Source organism: Pseudomyrmex gracilis, unplaced genomic scaffold, assembly GCF_002006095.1.
Source record: "Pseudomyrmex gracilis isolate BER0280 unplaced genomic scaffold, ASM200609v1 scaffold_107, whole genome shotgun sequence".
Lineage (NCBI taxonomy): Eukaryota > Metazoa > Arthropoda > Insecta > Hymenoptera > Formicidae > Pseudomyrmex > Pseudomyrmex gracilis.
In genome coordinates this window covers 543174-559633 of record NW_018020691.1, presented here as the reverse complement: position 1 = coordinate 559633, position 16460 = coordinate 543174, and the positions used below count along the sequence as shown (strand labels likewise).

Here is a 16460-nt window from a genome sequence, read left to right as displayed (position 1 = left end):
TTTTTTTTTTTTTTTTTTGTTTTGTTTAATATCAATCAAAAAAGAGATCGTCGAACACAAAAAAGTGAAAACTTATCGGCCAAAATTCGTCTCGCGTTTTTCCAAAACTACGTATGTCGGTAGATGTTATTTTACCTGTGCTCGGAATCTACGGCAATTTTACCGGAACCGCGCGATCTTCCGTGTCGCTGGCGGTCCCTGTCGTTCTCGTATCCCTTCTCGCGACCGTAGATGCTGCCGCCGAAAGGATCTTCGCCGAGATAATATCTTTGCAAGGGCGGTGGCGTCGACTCGCTGCGCTGCCATTGTTCCCGAACGACGTGATCGGACGTTCGGTTGATCGTCTTTGCGACTTTGCCGGACGCGTTTCGCGGCGATCGCGGCGGTCTTTCCGGCGGTGGTTTGTTGTCTTCCGCCACAGTTGTCCTCTCACTGACAAGTGGAATGTTTCTGTCGATTACGTTGTATTGCAAATAAGTCGGACCGTTGTCGTCCGTTTGCGTCAATTGCGAAGTCGAACCGCTTCCTCGCTTGCTTTTCCTCTCCGTGCTGGCCGAGCGCAATTTGCCGACCAGCTTCCGAAAGGACTCGCCGATCTTGTACTTGGAGCCGCCACCTTCAAGTGATTTTGTTTTTTTTTTTTTTTGTGTTCAATGCGTAAACAATTATTGATTCGAAGTGACAATATTGGTTTGTCGCGGAAACTCCATGGAATATAATATGTTTGATTGTGTTTTAGAATATTTTTATTGTGTGAATGTTTTTATTGTAAAACTCACTTTTCGACGTTCGTGGAGAATCCGATTTCTTCTCCTCGCGACTCGGCGTAGGCGGTTTTGGCGAAATCGATCGCGATCGTGACGAGGTGGATCTGTGATTGTTGCGCTCGGGTGTTTGCGCCTGAACGTCGCGGCTACGGCTTTCCCAGGTTCTCTGCACCACGTGCACCGGACTGGCGGTACGTCCCGACGACGGTTCGTGCGAATTGATCTTCTCCTCGGATTTCGCCCACTGCGTTATTTCGCACAAAATATACAATTTAATATATATATACGCATAACTTTTTTAACAATAACTCTCGATAACGAAAGAAAAAACAAATTACTTGTTCTTTCGATCGCCGACGAATCGGCGGGGACGGTGTGCGCGAACGTTGTCTCTCGTCGATGGGATCCTGATATTCGCGTCGAAAAGATTCGTAAGTTTTCGAGTACGACGATTCGACTTGATTTCTCTTATGACCCTGGGCGTGTCCGTTGGCGCGAGGAGGAGTGTCCACGTATCGAACTGGCGAGCTTGATCGCGCGTGATTTTGCTTTTCTACACGGGAGATTTTTAATTAAATGCAAACGAACGTTTTTCGAATTTCACATACTTGATATTTATAAAAAAAAATTGTGAATTTTTATCTTTTACGAAATTTTTACGCCAGACTGAAAACAATTGTGTGTGTTTAAAAACCGCTTTGTCTTAATTTTTATATATGTTAATTAAGTTACTTCTCTTATAATGAGAGTGAGACCTTTTCCTTGATATCTTTCCGACCACTCGCTGATACCGTGGAAGTATCCCGTGGGCGAATCCGAATCTCGAGCCCGTCGTTGATTTCGACTGGAGCTCCGTACGTTTTGATAATCCCGTTCCTTCGCCGCGCAGGATTTCATCGTAACGTTGATGTAGCTCGTGTTGGTGCTCGGGAGAGGAGATTCGTCGGCATCGAGAGATCCGTGAGACGAACGCGAATCGCTGCCGAAGTGGCTCTCGAGCCACTTTGACGTCTCGAATTTTCTCGCCTCATCCTCTTCCTCCAAGTCTAATGGTTTCTTCGTCAAAGCGTCTTTCCGACCGGCGTCCGGGAAACCTGTAACGATTCGTGGTATTCTTTTTTTTTTTTTCTTGCGACGAGAGCTGGAGATCAAATGGAATGACATAACGAGTTTTTCCCTTGCTTCGATCTATCGAGGAAAAAATAAAACTAACGATGATAAATCTTCAATGTGTCAGCGTTGAAATAAATAAATCTTTAACTCGACGAAGCCGCGAAAACAGTGAAAACCTTTAATCGATCGGTGACGCAAATGTACGTTTTTTTTTTGTTTTTTTTCATGCAGAAGAAAACACACACACTGTAGATCTCGAAAGCAAAGCGGAATATCGTTCATCTATATTAGCTGTCAGTTTTTTGTCATCTCGGTATGCATATTATGTATGCGCGTATATAGAATTGATGAGACAAACAATCTTGTCCGAGCCGACCAATCGCGCGTAAACACGCGCGAGGATGCAGGAAGACGCAGAAAATTAAATAGAGAAAGGCAAGGTACACGCGCGCGTACACATACCGGAGTACTTGTGAAGACGAGTTGTTCGCATGCCCGTCGGTGATGGTGACCAGTCGCCTATGCGTTCCCCTTCGCTCGTCTCCGCGACGTAGCGCATTTCTCGGCCGACTCTCTCGCCGGCCGAGATGTAGTCTACAACGTCTTCTTCCCGCTTCTTCACGTACCTCGAAGAACTTTCCTTCTTCGTCTCGGAAGCGTCGTCGTTCTTTCCGTCGTCCGGAATCTCGTCGTCGTTAATCTATAAAAGTCGAAAATTGCTTTACACGTCGCGTTGCGATTTTTTTTTCTCTCAACCGTAATCTCTCGTTAATTTTAATAACATTTGTAACATTTTTCATTTAGTAAAATAAATAAATTGTGTATTATTTCATTCTTCTGCGCGCGCGCGCACCGGAAACTTCTTCAAGAAAGCTTGTCAAAGCAAATCGAGAGAGTTTGGAGAAAAAGAGACAAATGAAGTCAAGAGATAGAGAGAGAGAAGTACGTATTAGAGTTACTTTTTGCGGCTCTCACCTCCTCGTGCTCGACCGTTCGCTTCTTCTCGGTAACGATTAATCCATCAGCCTTCAGCTCCTTTTTCTCCAAGGTTTTCTCGGTGTCGATGACCTTGTTTGACCTAGTCGTGTGTTGAATGACCCGCGGACCGGACTGCGGCGCCAACTGTTTCGAGGATTCGGCAAGTGCGACCCGCAAATCGCCTCTATTGCTACGCACCGCCTTCTGGTACGCCTGAAAAAACCAGATCCCCTTCTAGTATTATCCCCCTTGTCCGGATGCTTGCGCGCGTATCCAGTTATTATCTCCGAAAATCTTCCTTCTCTCTACCTTCTCTTTTCAACATATATATATATATATATATATACAATGTGTATATTTCAAAAAATCTCACGTCACAAAAGACAAACCGGCTTTGCCGGTTGTTTTTCTTCCACGAGAGTGCATTATTTTTTCAAGAGAGACGCCAACAAGAGACTCAAGAGCAACTGTAATGAGGCAAGTGCGCGCAATTGTGCGTTCACATTCTAGAGATCAAGATAGGAGAAGGCAGAGAGTCATATTGCGATTTTTACGAAATTTTAAGTTAAAAGATATACATGTGTGTGTATCGCGAAAAATAAATAATTTATAAATATAAAGTTATTTTTAAGTACAAATGTATACATGTGTATATATTATCATCATCCAAATTACTTGAACTTAATAACAGAAAAAACTATAAAAAAAAAACTATATAAGTCTCACTTGACAAATAAATGAAAACTCGTGCAAAGTGCCGGCTGGCTACACGATGACGCGACGCGATTCTTTGATCTCCGCCGGGAGAGAACGACTCTCAATGTTCGTTCGGGGACGATGACGAGGATGACGAGGATCGTCCGCGATATATATTTGCCTCTGGGAAAACTGTTCGACGTGTGACACTACTTTCAATCGTGTTCTGGTCTATTTGCAGCGGATTGATATTGACGGCGCATTGTGTGCACTCCGAGCTCGTGTGTGTTTGTGTGTGTGTGTGTGTGTGTTTCGCGTTTCCAACCCACCCGAGCGCCGGCTAGTAACAATTATATCATGTCTCTCGATTCGTTAACGAAACAAAAAGAAAAAAAAAAAAAAAAAAAGCAGAGATACGTCCCGTCGATACGTCACGTCTGATTAAGCGGAGTATACTTTTCCGAGCGGTTATCCCAGCAGCATCTTGTCGCGCGAGGACGACTGGTCCGATCCGGACGGCGATGACGACGAGCAAGGAGGAATCTCGAGGCTGCGGCCGGCAAAATGACGACGTCGCGGGACCACACGAAGAGGTGAGAGACGAGAGAGAGAGTCCTCTGAATCGAGACCCGATCCGATGCAGCCGCGGATCTGATCCAAGCCGACGACGAGAGAGAAACGAACGCACCGGTCACTATCGCGGCTGAAGTCGCGGCCGATCGCACTCGGGAGAGACGTGCCGCAGAACAGCTGCCGCGGCATCCCGTGACTCCTTCATCGCTATTGAGTGAAGGGAGAGCAAAATCGAGAGATCATCGACTTCCACTTCTTGAGATCCCTTTCCCCTCCCTTCTCTCTCTCTCTCTCTCTCTCTCTTTCTCTTTCTCTCTCTTCGTCTCTCTTATTTCTGTCGTTCTCTTTCTCTTCTCTCGCTTCTCTCCTTCCTTCACTTTCTCTCTCTCTCTCTTTTTCTCTCTTACAAATGTCGGCGACTTGCACAGTTCGCCGTTTAACTCCGTCCTTCCTTCGTCCTCTTCTTCGTCCTCTTCTTCGCGTCCAGAACGATTCGACCTCCTCCGTCCTGAATCGTTCATGCGCGCGAGAGCGTCTTTCGCGCGTGTATACCTGTTGCCCGGGTTCACTCGCAATCTCCGGGTACTCCTTTCCCGGTTATCCCCGCGAGGTTTATGAAACCTCGTTGCGATTGCCGTGAGTGCAACTGAATACTGCATGGAATGGCGTCCGGAGAGAGAGAGAGAGAGGGTTTTTTTTTTCTTTTCTATATACTCCGAACCACAGAGAGACACTTGTCTCTCTCTCTCTCTCTCTCTGCTTATTCCTCTATATCGTATCAACGCGGCGTGTGTTATTATGTCATTCGGAAAGTGATTTGTGTGTTATTATAACTGCGTCAGAATAAACAGTATTTTTTAATTTATATATATATATATATATATATAGTTTGCGATTAAAAACTTACTCTCGAAACGAACACGTGACAGCACGGTAATTATAAAAACTGACGTGTTAATTCAGGAACAAATGTGAGGAGATAATACATAGTATTTTTTTATAAAAGAAATATTTTAGCTTCTTCGATAAAATTAATATTCTTATTTTTTTTTCTATTTCGAAACGAACACGTGACAGCACGGTAATTATAAAAACTGATATATTAATTCAGGAATAAATGTGAGGAGATATACATAGTATTTTTATAACAGAAATATTTTTAACTAATGAATGAATTAAAATCGGGTTGTTTGAGCCGTTTTGCAGAGGATGTTGTGCAGAGAATGTGCTTAAATATATATATACAGGGTGTTTCAGAACTATGGGATCAAACTTCTAGGGGTTATTCAGTGCAACAGTAGAAAACATTTGAGTATAGGGACCCATGTCCGGAAAAGTGTCACTACCGCACTACGGCCCTAAGACGCGTTAAAATTTAGAAAGACGATGAATTGCCTAAATAGGTTTTAATGCATTTAATGTTTGCCTTTTGTACATGATATCATCACAACAATTATAAAAACAACAATTGGCAAAAATTAAATGCATTAAATCCTATTTAGGCAATTCATCGTCTTTCTAAATTTTAACGCGTCTTAGGGCCGTAGTGCGGTAGTGACACTTTTCCGAACATGGGTCCCTATACTCAAATGTTTTCTACTGTTGCACTGAATAACCCCTAGAAGTTTGATCCCATAGTTCTGAAACACCCTGTATATGCATACACATATATTTAACGAAATAATTTTTTTCCTCCATATAGGATGCTGGATTTGCATCACGTATATATATGAAGGACCCCGTATACCCCCCTATATATATATATATATATATATTTAAGCACATTTTCTGCACAACATCCTGCAAAACGGCTCAAACAACCCGATTTTAATTCATTCATTAGTTTAAAGACTTCCGAGCCCCGAAGAATCTTATTCTTCTTCATTATTAATTTGAGAAATATTTTAGTTTCTTCGATAAAATTAATATTCTTATTTTTTATATTATTTTTTGTATTATCATTATTTTTTCTCGACTTTGTATCTTTACGTATCATGTAAAATATATGAGAAAAAGTTAAATAAAATGATTATGTACAATATATAGACATTGTTTTTTTTTTTTTTTTTATATAAATGTCGCTTTACGAGAGTTACACATTCGCGCAATCTCATCTCGTGCCTCGCTCATCTCTCGTCTTCAGACTTCACGAATTATTTCGCAACGTCGGCGAATGTCTAGCGCCGCCGTGGCCGACCGAATCTCCTCGTCGTGCTGTCGGAGGGTTACGTATAAACCCCCCAACAACACACAAACGACTCGCGCGAGCTATCAGATGGGACGAGTCTCTTTAGAGAATGAACGAACAGCGGCGCGACCTTTTCGCGGCGCGTGATTCTCCGGGAAAGGAGAATGCGCGCATACGGATACCATATGTATTCCCTGCGGCACGCGCAGGTGGAATTCAGGGTGTGGGTGTGTCGCGCACAGCTTTAACTATGTATTATGTGTGTGTTGTCCACACATCACAATATACCTCGTCCGAGATATCTCCCAGTTGTTGACGATCCTCGGTCTCGAGTCTCTCCTCGATCTCCTCGCGGCTCCGCACCACCGTCTCGTTGAGCTCCTTTTGCACGATGTTGCCGCCATTTCCGGTCACAATACCACCTGCCGCCGGCCGCCAGTCGACCTCCTGCGGCTGATCCCCGGTCGTGCGTCTCTAAACACCAGTTCGCGGACGTTAAAAGCACGTTTCTTCACGTGCGCGCGTGATGCTACAAAGGAAGTGCCGGGTTCCATTCTGATACGCAAATGTATGCACGATCAATGAACAATGCACGCGTGTCGCAAAACAACGAGAGAAGAGGCGCGCTCTTTCTCTCTCTCTCTCTCTCTCTCTCTCTCGTTGTTGCTCGTTATCATATTTCTCGTTTCGTAGAAATAGTTACGGCTAAAAATAGAATTTACACTTGACTCTATTAATGTAAAAAAAAAAAAAAAAAAAACATTAAAAAAATTAAAGACATCAAAGAATTATTTGATGGTTTTACGAAATTTTTGATGCAAAAAAATTTGTTATTTAAATTTTCTTAATCAATATATTTCTTATCTGATATATTTTATAAATTTTATAATATTATATATTGTACCTCCTGAGTCGTATGCTCTTGTTGCTCAACGTCTTCGGTCGTGTTCGTGGTAACGAGGGGCCCGGAGTCGACGACGACCTCGCCGTCCTCGAGAACGACCTGACGCTTAACTCTGGTCTCGATTTGTCGAGTAGTGGTGATCTCTTTTTTCTTGCGGGTCTCCCATTCCTCTGAAAAACCGGAAGCGAACATTCTTTCGGGTCCTTCTCGCGCGACGAACGGTTTTCCCGGCACCGTTGCACAAAACCAATTTCTCGGTCCCGAACAAACAGACATAAAACGCGGATGATGAGCCGACAACGGGAGACTCTTTTGTGACGGCAACGCGGGGGATTCTTTCTTCTGTCGAGAGTATAACGTCTGTCATCGTCGTCATCTGTTGCGACTTCGAATAGGCGTTGTACAACAATAGCGACCTAAAGCACGCTAAAACAGTTACCTGCGAGATGTTTGCCAAGAAAAGTAAACTTTAAGGTTAATGTTCACGTCGGTTTGTGTTTTCTGTGTAACGCTGGCGCGTATACACAGTGTCTAATCTTTTGTTTGAAACCCCAACAAAAGTGTGAAAAATAGGCTTATATTTTATACCGTCACTCCCTACGTATAATCCCGTAACTCCAAAACGCAAATTTTAGAGGAGAGCAGTTTAAAAGTATAAAGCTTCATATGTTTCCCTATAGTTAGGGATCTCTCGGTTTCAAATTTGTTCCTTATTTATGAATATTTTTTTTTAATATTTGGTGACCATAAAGAACATGACTTTCTAAGTGTCATTATGCAATAAACTGAAAATCCCATATGTGACACTTATGTAATTATACGTAGGGAGTGACGATACGTTACCTACACGGATCATCCGAGTAAAATAAAAACTTTTATGACAACTTAGTCCGTGAATGAATATTTTTGGCGCATCTTGAAAGTTCGAGAATAATAAAAATTATTAAATTAGTAACAAATATAAATTACTAATGATAAATCACTAATTTAGTAATTAATAAAAATTACTAAAAGATAATTCGATCAATTATTCCTTTGCTATTCGAAATAAAATTATCTCGCTTTTTTGTTATTTTGTACTTCGTACGCGCTACATCCTTTTCTAATTATCGTAATCGTCACGTCGACGTGTTAATAACGGTCATCATCATCGTCTTAACAAATGTGCGGTTTACGTGTGCCGACGGTGCGCGCGAAGCGTACGCATTACCATTTTCTGCTCGTGTAGATGAATCAATTCTATGTTCGATGAATTTACCTTCTTTGATTAATGCCACGGAGTTCTCAGGGTCAACCTGAAAAAAGGAAACAATATATGCATGTAAATCCCGCCTACGAACGCGAGAGAGGACGTAAGGAGGCGGCGGCGGCGGCGGCGGCGGCTCCTTTCGGCTGTAGTAAGGACATTCCGGGGAAGTTACGTATATATTCTCGCCGAGAGAGAAGTACGTCCACCGCAAATAACTTCGCCGTAACCGCTTTCTTACTCCATGTTACACGCGACTAAACTCCTGATCGACAGCCAAGCGGATTCCGATTCAGTCGGCGAATTAACGTAAATCTATAAGATCGCTCGCAAAGATCGACGAAACGCGCGCGAGATCGGACTTTTATAACGCAATTAAGGCGAATTACATTAATTATCGTCATAATAAAATGACTAATGACACGCGAAATCGATGAGGTAGAAAGAGGCGGGCACCGATCAGCTGATGACGGGCTTTGTGAATGAAAACATATTTGAACGACTTGTCTATAGTTTAAAAAAAACAAAAAAAAAAACAAATGTTGCGTCGAATGTGTGTAAAATCGATTTGTTTACACTTTTGTTCGATTTTCCGAATTTACCGGCGTGAAGATGCGAGTTCGAAGGAGAAACTCGCCTGAGAAAATCCGATCCGAAAGGAACCGCGGAGAAAATGTTTTACTCACGAGAATGGAAGAGTGGGTGTTCGCCGGTGGACGGGCCTCGTATCGCCGTGTCGAAATCACCTCCATCATTCAATCATGTCTGCTACGGAATTCTGGTGTTTCTGGTCGGGTCGCTCGATCGCGGTCGCTCGCTCTGCGAAGAGAAATCCAAACGATTATGCGAATAAGAAAATCGTGTTTCCACGAGCGAACAAAACGAAAAAATTTACAATTTATGAGAAAAACTTTTATTTATGTAAATCCTGAGAAATTTGTAACGTTTTTGACACGCGTATTAGACAAGAGAAAAAAATCTAGGTGGTAATAACGCAAAAGCCGTTATACGAAAATAAAAAACGGAAAGCCGGAGAGGAGCAATAGTGAAAACTATGCTCGGAGAGTGAATTAACAAGCCGATATGTTACGGTCGTTCCGATATTCCACATGTTCGCGCTCGCGATTCTCCGACGCGAAGACAAAAACGTCTCAATTTCTCTCCGCGCATCTCTCTCTCTCTCTCTCTCTCTCTCTCTCTCTCTCCGCAATTCAATTCGAAACATTATTGCGCGCATCTCTCTCTCTCTTTCGCTACACGTCGACGCGCGTGTGGCGAACGCGCGACGAGCTCGCGGGCACATACTATACGTACGTGTATGTACACATAGACGCGGGGCGCGATAATTCATCGGGAAGCGCTTTCTGCGTGGCGAAGCCGAAGGCCGCGCGCGGTGGCACGCACGCGGGCCTGTGGTCCACCTCGATATGGTCCGGCGTGATACGATATCGAGATGGTTAAAGACACGCGTGCACCACGTACGCGGCCAGTTGGCTGCAGCGTCCTGTACACCTCATCAATGGCGTAACTGCGGGGCGTTTATTATACTTGTAAGCCTCGCTCGTCCGCGCGCTTTTCCCGTATAATAAATCGCGCCGATTTTATTCCGCATCGAGTCCTCGATCCGATGTTTTCGCGCCGATAAACTTCGTTCGTTTTTCGTCGAGGAAATTTATTTCGACGGATTGGCAACGAGAGCGGATTGATTCGCGCGTTACGAGGAACGCGAGATGTAAATTTAAAAAAGCAAAAACACGCGGTAAGTAATAATAATAATAATAAAAAAACACAAGTACAACAAAAACTGCAACTAGTCTAGACAAAATGATTAGGTTGGCTTGTGCAAATGTAATTGAGGTTTTTTTTATTACTTAATGATAACCGTGTGAATGTTATTTTTAACAGAAATCTCAATTAGTTTTTGCAACAATTTAATAACACACACGCAGGTGGATTTTTTTTTTTTCTAATCGCAGTAATGAGATAGAAAGAAAGCGATATACTAATAAATACGTGTATCGCGATGTGCGTGCTCGGCGCCGTTTTGTTGTTCTACTTATGACAGACATAATTAGAATAGCGCTTAGCTCTATCATCATCCATAATCACCGCTTCGGTCGTAATAAATTCAGCGAGCAGACTAATTTAATCCGCTCTTTAAAAAAGAACTTTTGCCTACGCCTCTGAACACGTGCGTCCTTGCGGTTGGAATTACGCGCTCGCGCGCGCGCGTTTTCCCCACCTTGGACTATGAACAGGTACGTAAGTACTTAGATTTTTTTTTCTTACCCTTCTGGGATCTATAATTGTAAAGTGTAGCGTTTTAAAACGAACTGCATATTACACACGCAATGTATATATGTGTGTGTGTGTGTGTGTGTGTGTGTAATATCGCTACTAAATAAAAGTTGGCCGTATGTAAGTTGCCACGTAATCTTTTTAATTTATCTAATATCACTAATTATAACAAGTTCCGTAGTTGCGTAATATAATTATTACAATAACTATCGCACTATCGAACGGTCGATCTCGGAACAAAATCGAGAAATTGCTAACTACATCGAAGTTTCCAATAAACTTTTCAATGAATGTAATATCTTCTCGTATTTATTCTTGAGATTCTTTTTCGAACAAATAGTAATATATGTTTGATTTTCTTTACTTCTTTACTCTCTCTCGGTGACGATATCACAAAAGTCTCGCCGGCTACAGACATGGTTTTTTTTATCTCGCACACAGATCTGAGAAAACGAGCTTGCACTTTGCATTGACAACGCGCGCAAATCCTTTGGTTATTCGTCGCGCCACCATGTTAGTCTCACCTTATTGGATATGCGTGTGACGTCAGGGTGATGCGTCAGCGCGTAAAAGCGAATAAGTCGAAATGTCGTTTCTTACGCACATTATGTGTCTAGAACTCGCGAGAGATGATAGATACTAAACTCGGTGTAAATCACAGTTATTCTCGTCGCAATAACAAAGTGTTAAATCTTAACGGCACTGACAAAAAAAAAAACGTGTGATTTTTTTCTGTTCATTGATGAGAATAATAATAAAACAATTTATTATCCGATTATTAATTGCATAAAAACGTACAATAAATAACGGAAGACGATAAATTAACACTTTGGTTAATTAAAACTCAGAATGGAAAGTAGAAAGCAAAAACCACACGCGTTAAACACAACAAATAGATAAACGTCTCTCAAATTGCCTGTTCGCGCAAATTCGCGGTGATTTCAACGCGCAAATGAAACGCGCGAGAAAAGCGCCGCGAGCAGTCGACAGCTTTAGTTAGCAGCGGCGTGCGACACCGCGCGAACACGTGACCCCGTCAAGGACGTCGCCATTTTGGTTGAAAATGCGAAGCGGGCTCGTTCGATCGCGGTACGGGGGATCCATTTTAGGACCGACGTGACACCGACGATCTATCGCGCGGGGGAAGGGGGGACACCTTGGCTTTCACACCAAATACAGAGTCACAGAGATCTGCGCGGTCGCCGAGATCGAGATTTGATTGATTCGTTTATTATCGAAACTGTCGCAAGAGAAACGACGACGACAGATCGGAATCGAACACGCGGATGAAAACACGCGCGCGCGCGCGCGCCTTCCCACTTGGGAAGATTCTCATAAGCTCCTGTGCCGCGCGCCTCGTTATGTAAGAGACTGACAATGCCGCACACTCGCGTAATATCCTCCGAGGAAAAGCCGTTCGCCGATGCGTCGGCCGATCCTTTCTCGGAAACGCGAAATAATAAAAAAAAAAAAAAATGGACGCGCGTATCGGCAGTTATCGCGCGTGAAAGAGAAAGATCGGATCTCTCGCAAGTGAAAATTCAGAAACAAGAGATTTGACGGAAATTTTCACCGAAGACGTGTGTCAAGAAAGAAAACAAAAGAACAAAAGAGAGAGAGAAACGCGCATGTTTTGTGTGCGTGCGTGTGTGTGTGTGTGTGTGTGCGCGCGCACTCACCTACATTTAGCGATTCTTCGATTGTATACCTTACGATCGCACTTGTATCCTCACGAGCCGATTCTTGTATATAATTTCTCAAAAATAAATTCTCGGCGAGAACAACAGAGTCTGAGAAACTCGGCGGCGTTTCTCCCGAAGAGAAGTACGTCGTTCGTAAAACAAAAAAAAAAAAAACAATCAGTTGTCGTGGGACGATGTCGATTCGTTGACGAGGCGATGCGCTGCTGTGCGAGCGACGCGTGTTGTTGCTCACGACGCGCGAAACGAAAGTACTCGACAAGACTCGCGCCGCAATGCTTTCGCGCCAGCCAGCGCTCGCTATACTGTCCGACCGTCGTCGAGTACTTTCTGACGGATCCACCGGCCACATCAGGATCGAGACTAGCAGGTGCGGCACCCGAGATTGCGCGTTGTTCCCTCCTCCTCTCTCTCTCTCTCTCTCTCTCTCTCTCGCTCTCTCACGATCTCGGGTATATTTTTTTTTTGTTTTCGACACGAATGACTCGGAGTTACGCGCAAATTTGTCGAACAATTGAACACGACGTGAGATCGCGGGGAGGGGGGGGGGCATCGCAATCAACATTGCAAATTCGCGCAATAACAAAAAGTCTTCTTCGAGGTTTTTCAGCTCGATTGTTTCTCGCGATAGAAAAGCGCGAAATTGCGGAAGTAGGTTACCTTTTTTTCGTCGTTTCGCGTTGAGATGCTCCTAAAGAAAAACTGGAATTGAATCAAGAATCTAAGTGCAAAATATTCTTTTTTTTTTTTTTTTTTTTTTTTTATTTTTTTTATTTTTTATTGTCAATTTGAATTCGTATTGCGACGAGGCTGTTCGAGCGTGACACCGTGAATGGAAGGAGGCCGAAGAACTTCGGCGAAGTTATCGAGTCGCTGGTAAACACAGGCACGTACGCGACAACATCAAGTACACGCCCGAATGAGCAAACACACCGTGCATCTCCGCCACGGAATGGCGTTCGTCCAATCGGAGCTATCGCGCGAGAAAACGACGGAGATTAACGTCCCATTGACCCATTAAAAACCTTGCGACGCGCGGCGGGTCGCCTTGAAACGCTTCGAGAATGTTTGAAAGTAAAAAAAAAAAATATATATATAGTATATATATATATATATATATATATATATATAATAGAGAATGTAATTATATAGATTTTCGACATACTCTCTCGTCGTTCAAAAAGTCCGCACGCGATTACGAAATAAGAATCAGATGAAACTGCGTCTATCTCCGCGCGACGAGCGTTAACTTTGTAAAACTTTGAAGAAAAAAAAAAAACCTCGAGAGACTCGCGTAATGTAGAAACTTTGCTCCAACATTTCCGCTAGAAGTAGCCAATTATGTCGTACAACTTCAGAGAGAGAGAGAGAGAGAGAGAGAAAATAGCAGAATATTATACAAGCGAGCGCGGAGACGGAGCTAGAGAAGATAATAAAATCATTTCGTCGAGCGTGTGCGACACGCGGACATAATAACCCGGAGGAATCCGATTTGCTTGAAAAGCAACGAATTACGCGCACGGCCGTTCCGGGGGAAAAAAACAAAAAACGTCGTCGTCGCGAGTTTAAAAACGACTTCCCCGTTACGGGAGGTCTCGCACGAATATGAGCGCACTTTTTTCCCGTGCGCACACCGTTTGTCCCGAACGGAGCCGATGGGCTTATACACGCGGATATATACGTTTCGAGCTCGTGTCCACACATTCGCGCGTGTGCACATGTCCCCGGCGCGGATGTATATTTTCAGAAGCCCATTCTTAGCCGAGGTCGTTAATATGCAAATGAACGCCGCCGCGTTCCAACCGAATGCCTTATATCGCGCGCGTCGCGGATTCGGCATGCAAAATGATTCATTCCCCCAAGCTCGTAAAATCGAAACACATCTCGCCTTCGGGTTTCCACTCGATGCGTCTCTTCGATATCGCCGATGTCGCGCGCGCGCGCAAGGTCAATCCGAAAAAGGCGATACTCGATCTTTCTCTCTCTTTCTCTCTCTCGATAAGTGATTAATTAGCGCGGTCCGGAAATGTCGACGAAAATGTGCGTGTCTTTTCGCGAATCAATTCGCGACACGCAATAATCGCCATACTATTACGAGTAACGACGATTAGACCGAGCGAGTCATTACCCAAGTCTTAATCGATCTGTGCTCTACTTGTCGTCGACAGTGTTCGGCAGTAATAACCGTTATTACTGTTATTAGATATTTGAATGGGCAGCGAGAGAGAGAAAGAGAGAGAGAGAGAGAGAGAGAGAGAGAGAGAGAAAGTGTATAGAGTCGTTATTATCCCAGTTTATTTCTCGCGTCGTTAAACATTACGCGTAACAGCGTCGCTAATCGCTAATCGCGTCTAAATCACTCGACGCGAATATATATATTGCGAACTGCAATTTGTCTTACGCAATTGCGCTCTGTGGGTAAACGTAAAAAAAAAAAAAAAAAAAATCTGTACAGGCTCGAACAATTAAATTTAACGCTAATTGACGCTACGCGCTATATAAGCGCGTATATCGTTCATTGATCCGATTTCCATTCATCGAACGCGCCGCTCGCACCGTGTGCGCGCGCGTCTATGATAAACAACAGCGCGATTTGACTACTCGTGCGATAATATATTGAAATTTTCGCTCGCGCGTCGATACGTCGCTCGTAAATCAACAACACAAAGCTACCTCCCCAGACAGCCGTACGAAATGTATCTATTACGCGCCGCTCTCTCCATCTACGAGATCGTAATTTTCTCGCTTTCCTTGACGGCGCAATCCGATTCCGCGCGGCCGCGGCAAATTGTGCAAAGTAGATCGGAGAAGTTATCGGAGTTACCTTGGGGAGACCAAAAGCACGCGCGCACATTGATCACACGATATTAACGCATAATGAGTTTGATATATGTATATCGGGGAAACGATGTCAATGTCGATACTTGACTTGTGGCAAATGTGTGTTGCGCGCACAGGGTGTCCGAAACATCACCGACGCGGCCGAAGTGCGAATTGAGGTAACAACAAGAAACAGAAAATTCACGTATCGTTTTGCAAAATTTGCAATATCTCTGTTGAGTTTATTAATTAATCAATACGCGAGATCGCGTGTGGATCCGAAACTTTGCGGGCGTAAAAACGCCATGTGATTTTTAGAAAATCAATATCATCGATTTTCAATCGATATCGGCGGCAAATCACACGTCGCTGCGTTACATCTGCGCTTCTCTTGCCACAGGAGAAGACTGTGAACAATCTCTGTTTTCAACAACTGAAAACCACATGGTTTTACATCACGCCTACTTTGAATCCGAACTTGTCGCGCTTCCACCACGTGCGCTCGTGCTTAATTAATTAAACAATATTGCGAATTTCGCAAAATGACACACGACCTTTATGTTCCGTACACAACGACTCAATTTATCTTCAGATATCTCTCTCTCTGGCTTTGGTCGAAGTCTCACCTTGTATATGTGTGTTAACGGCGGAGCGCGCAGCGGAGATTTTCGCGTCCTTCAAACTAGTCACTTCGCGAAATCTTCTCGAGGTCGATAATCTCCACATCATGTTTTTTTGTCACAGAAATATAATTAAGGTTTTACAATTTATTATTTTATTTTTATATCATCTTGCGTTGACGCTTGTTCTACACACGTTTTTTATGTGAAGTACGTGAACAAACCGCAGAAATCTAAGGCGTGAGATACCCCTATATAGATTTGTGAAAACGCACGTCGACTTCCAAATCCGGTCGCGCGAAATGGACACGAATCGCGGAATACGCGATAGAGATACGCGCTCTCTCACAAAAGCGGTCGTAATTATTGCTCCCGAGCGACTGGTTCGAAGAAGGCGCACCTTTCCAGGTGCGGCTTAACTAATGACGCGCGGGAAAAAGATGCTACTGACGCGCGATGTCATTTAACTTTGTTGCACACACACATTTCGATCTCGAATTATTTTATATCAAAAAACGTTTATAATGTGTATTATTATTATTGATACATATTATACC

At 43.5% G+C, this 16460-nt stretch overlaps 1 protein-coding gene across 8 annotated transcripts in view; it reads right to left on the bottom strand.

The window, feature by feature from the left end:
• Positions 1-16233, bottom strand: part of LOC109856096 (serine/arginine repetitive matrix protein 1) — an 18475-nt gene extending 2242 nt beyond the window's left edge. For 3 of the 8 annotated variants that reach the window (XM_020431012.1, XM_020431018.1, XM_020431019.1), the window contains exons 1-11: positions 12443-12757; positions 9152-9284; positions 8478-8514; positions 7220-7389; positions 6604-6789; positions 2856-3071; positions 2343-2580; positions 1523-1861; positions 1106-1320; positions 780-1011; positions 136-616 (exon numbers count right to left, since the gene is read on the bottom strand). In XM_020431012.1, coding sequence (XP_020286601.1) covers positions 136-616; positions 780-1011; positions 1106-1320; positions 1523-1861; positions 2343-2580; positions 2856-3071; positions 6604-6789; positions 7220-7389; positions 8478-8514; positions 9152-9220 — 2183 coding nt within the window. In that variant the 5' untranslated portion in view covers positions 9221-9284; positions 12443-12757. Of the gene's footprint in view, positions 617-779; positions 1012-1105; positions 1321-1522; positions 1862-2342; positions 2581-2855; positions 3072-6603; positions 6790-7219; positions 7390-8477; positions 8515-9151; positions 9285-11287; positions 11451-12442; positions 12758-15909 lie in introns of those variants that run through there. The other 5 variants (XM_020431015.1, XM_020431013.1, XM_020431017.1 and 2 more) reach the window with 5 other exon arrangements.
• Positions 16234-16460: the final 227 nt, after the last annotated feature.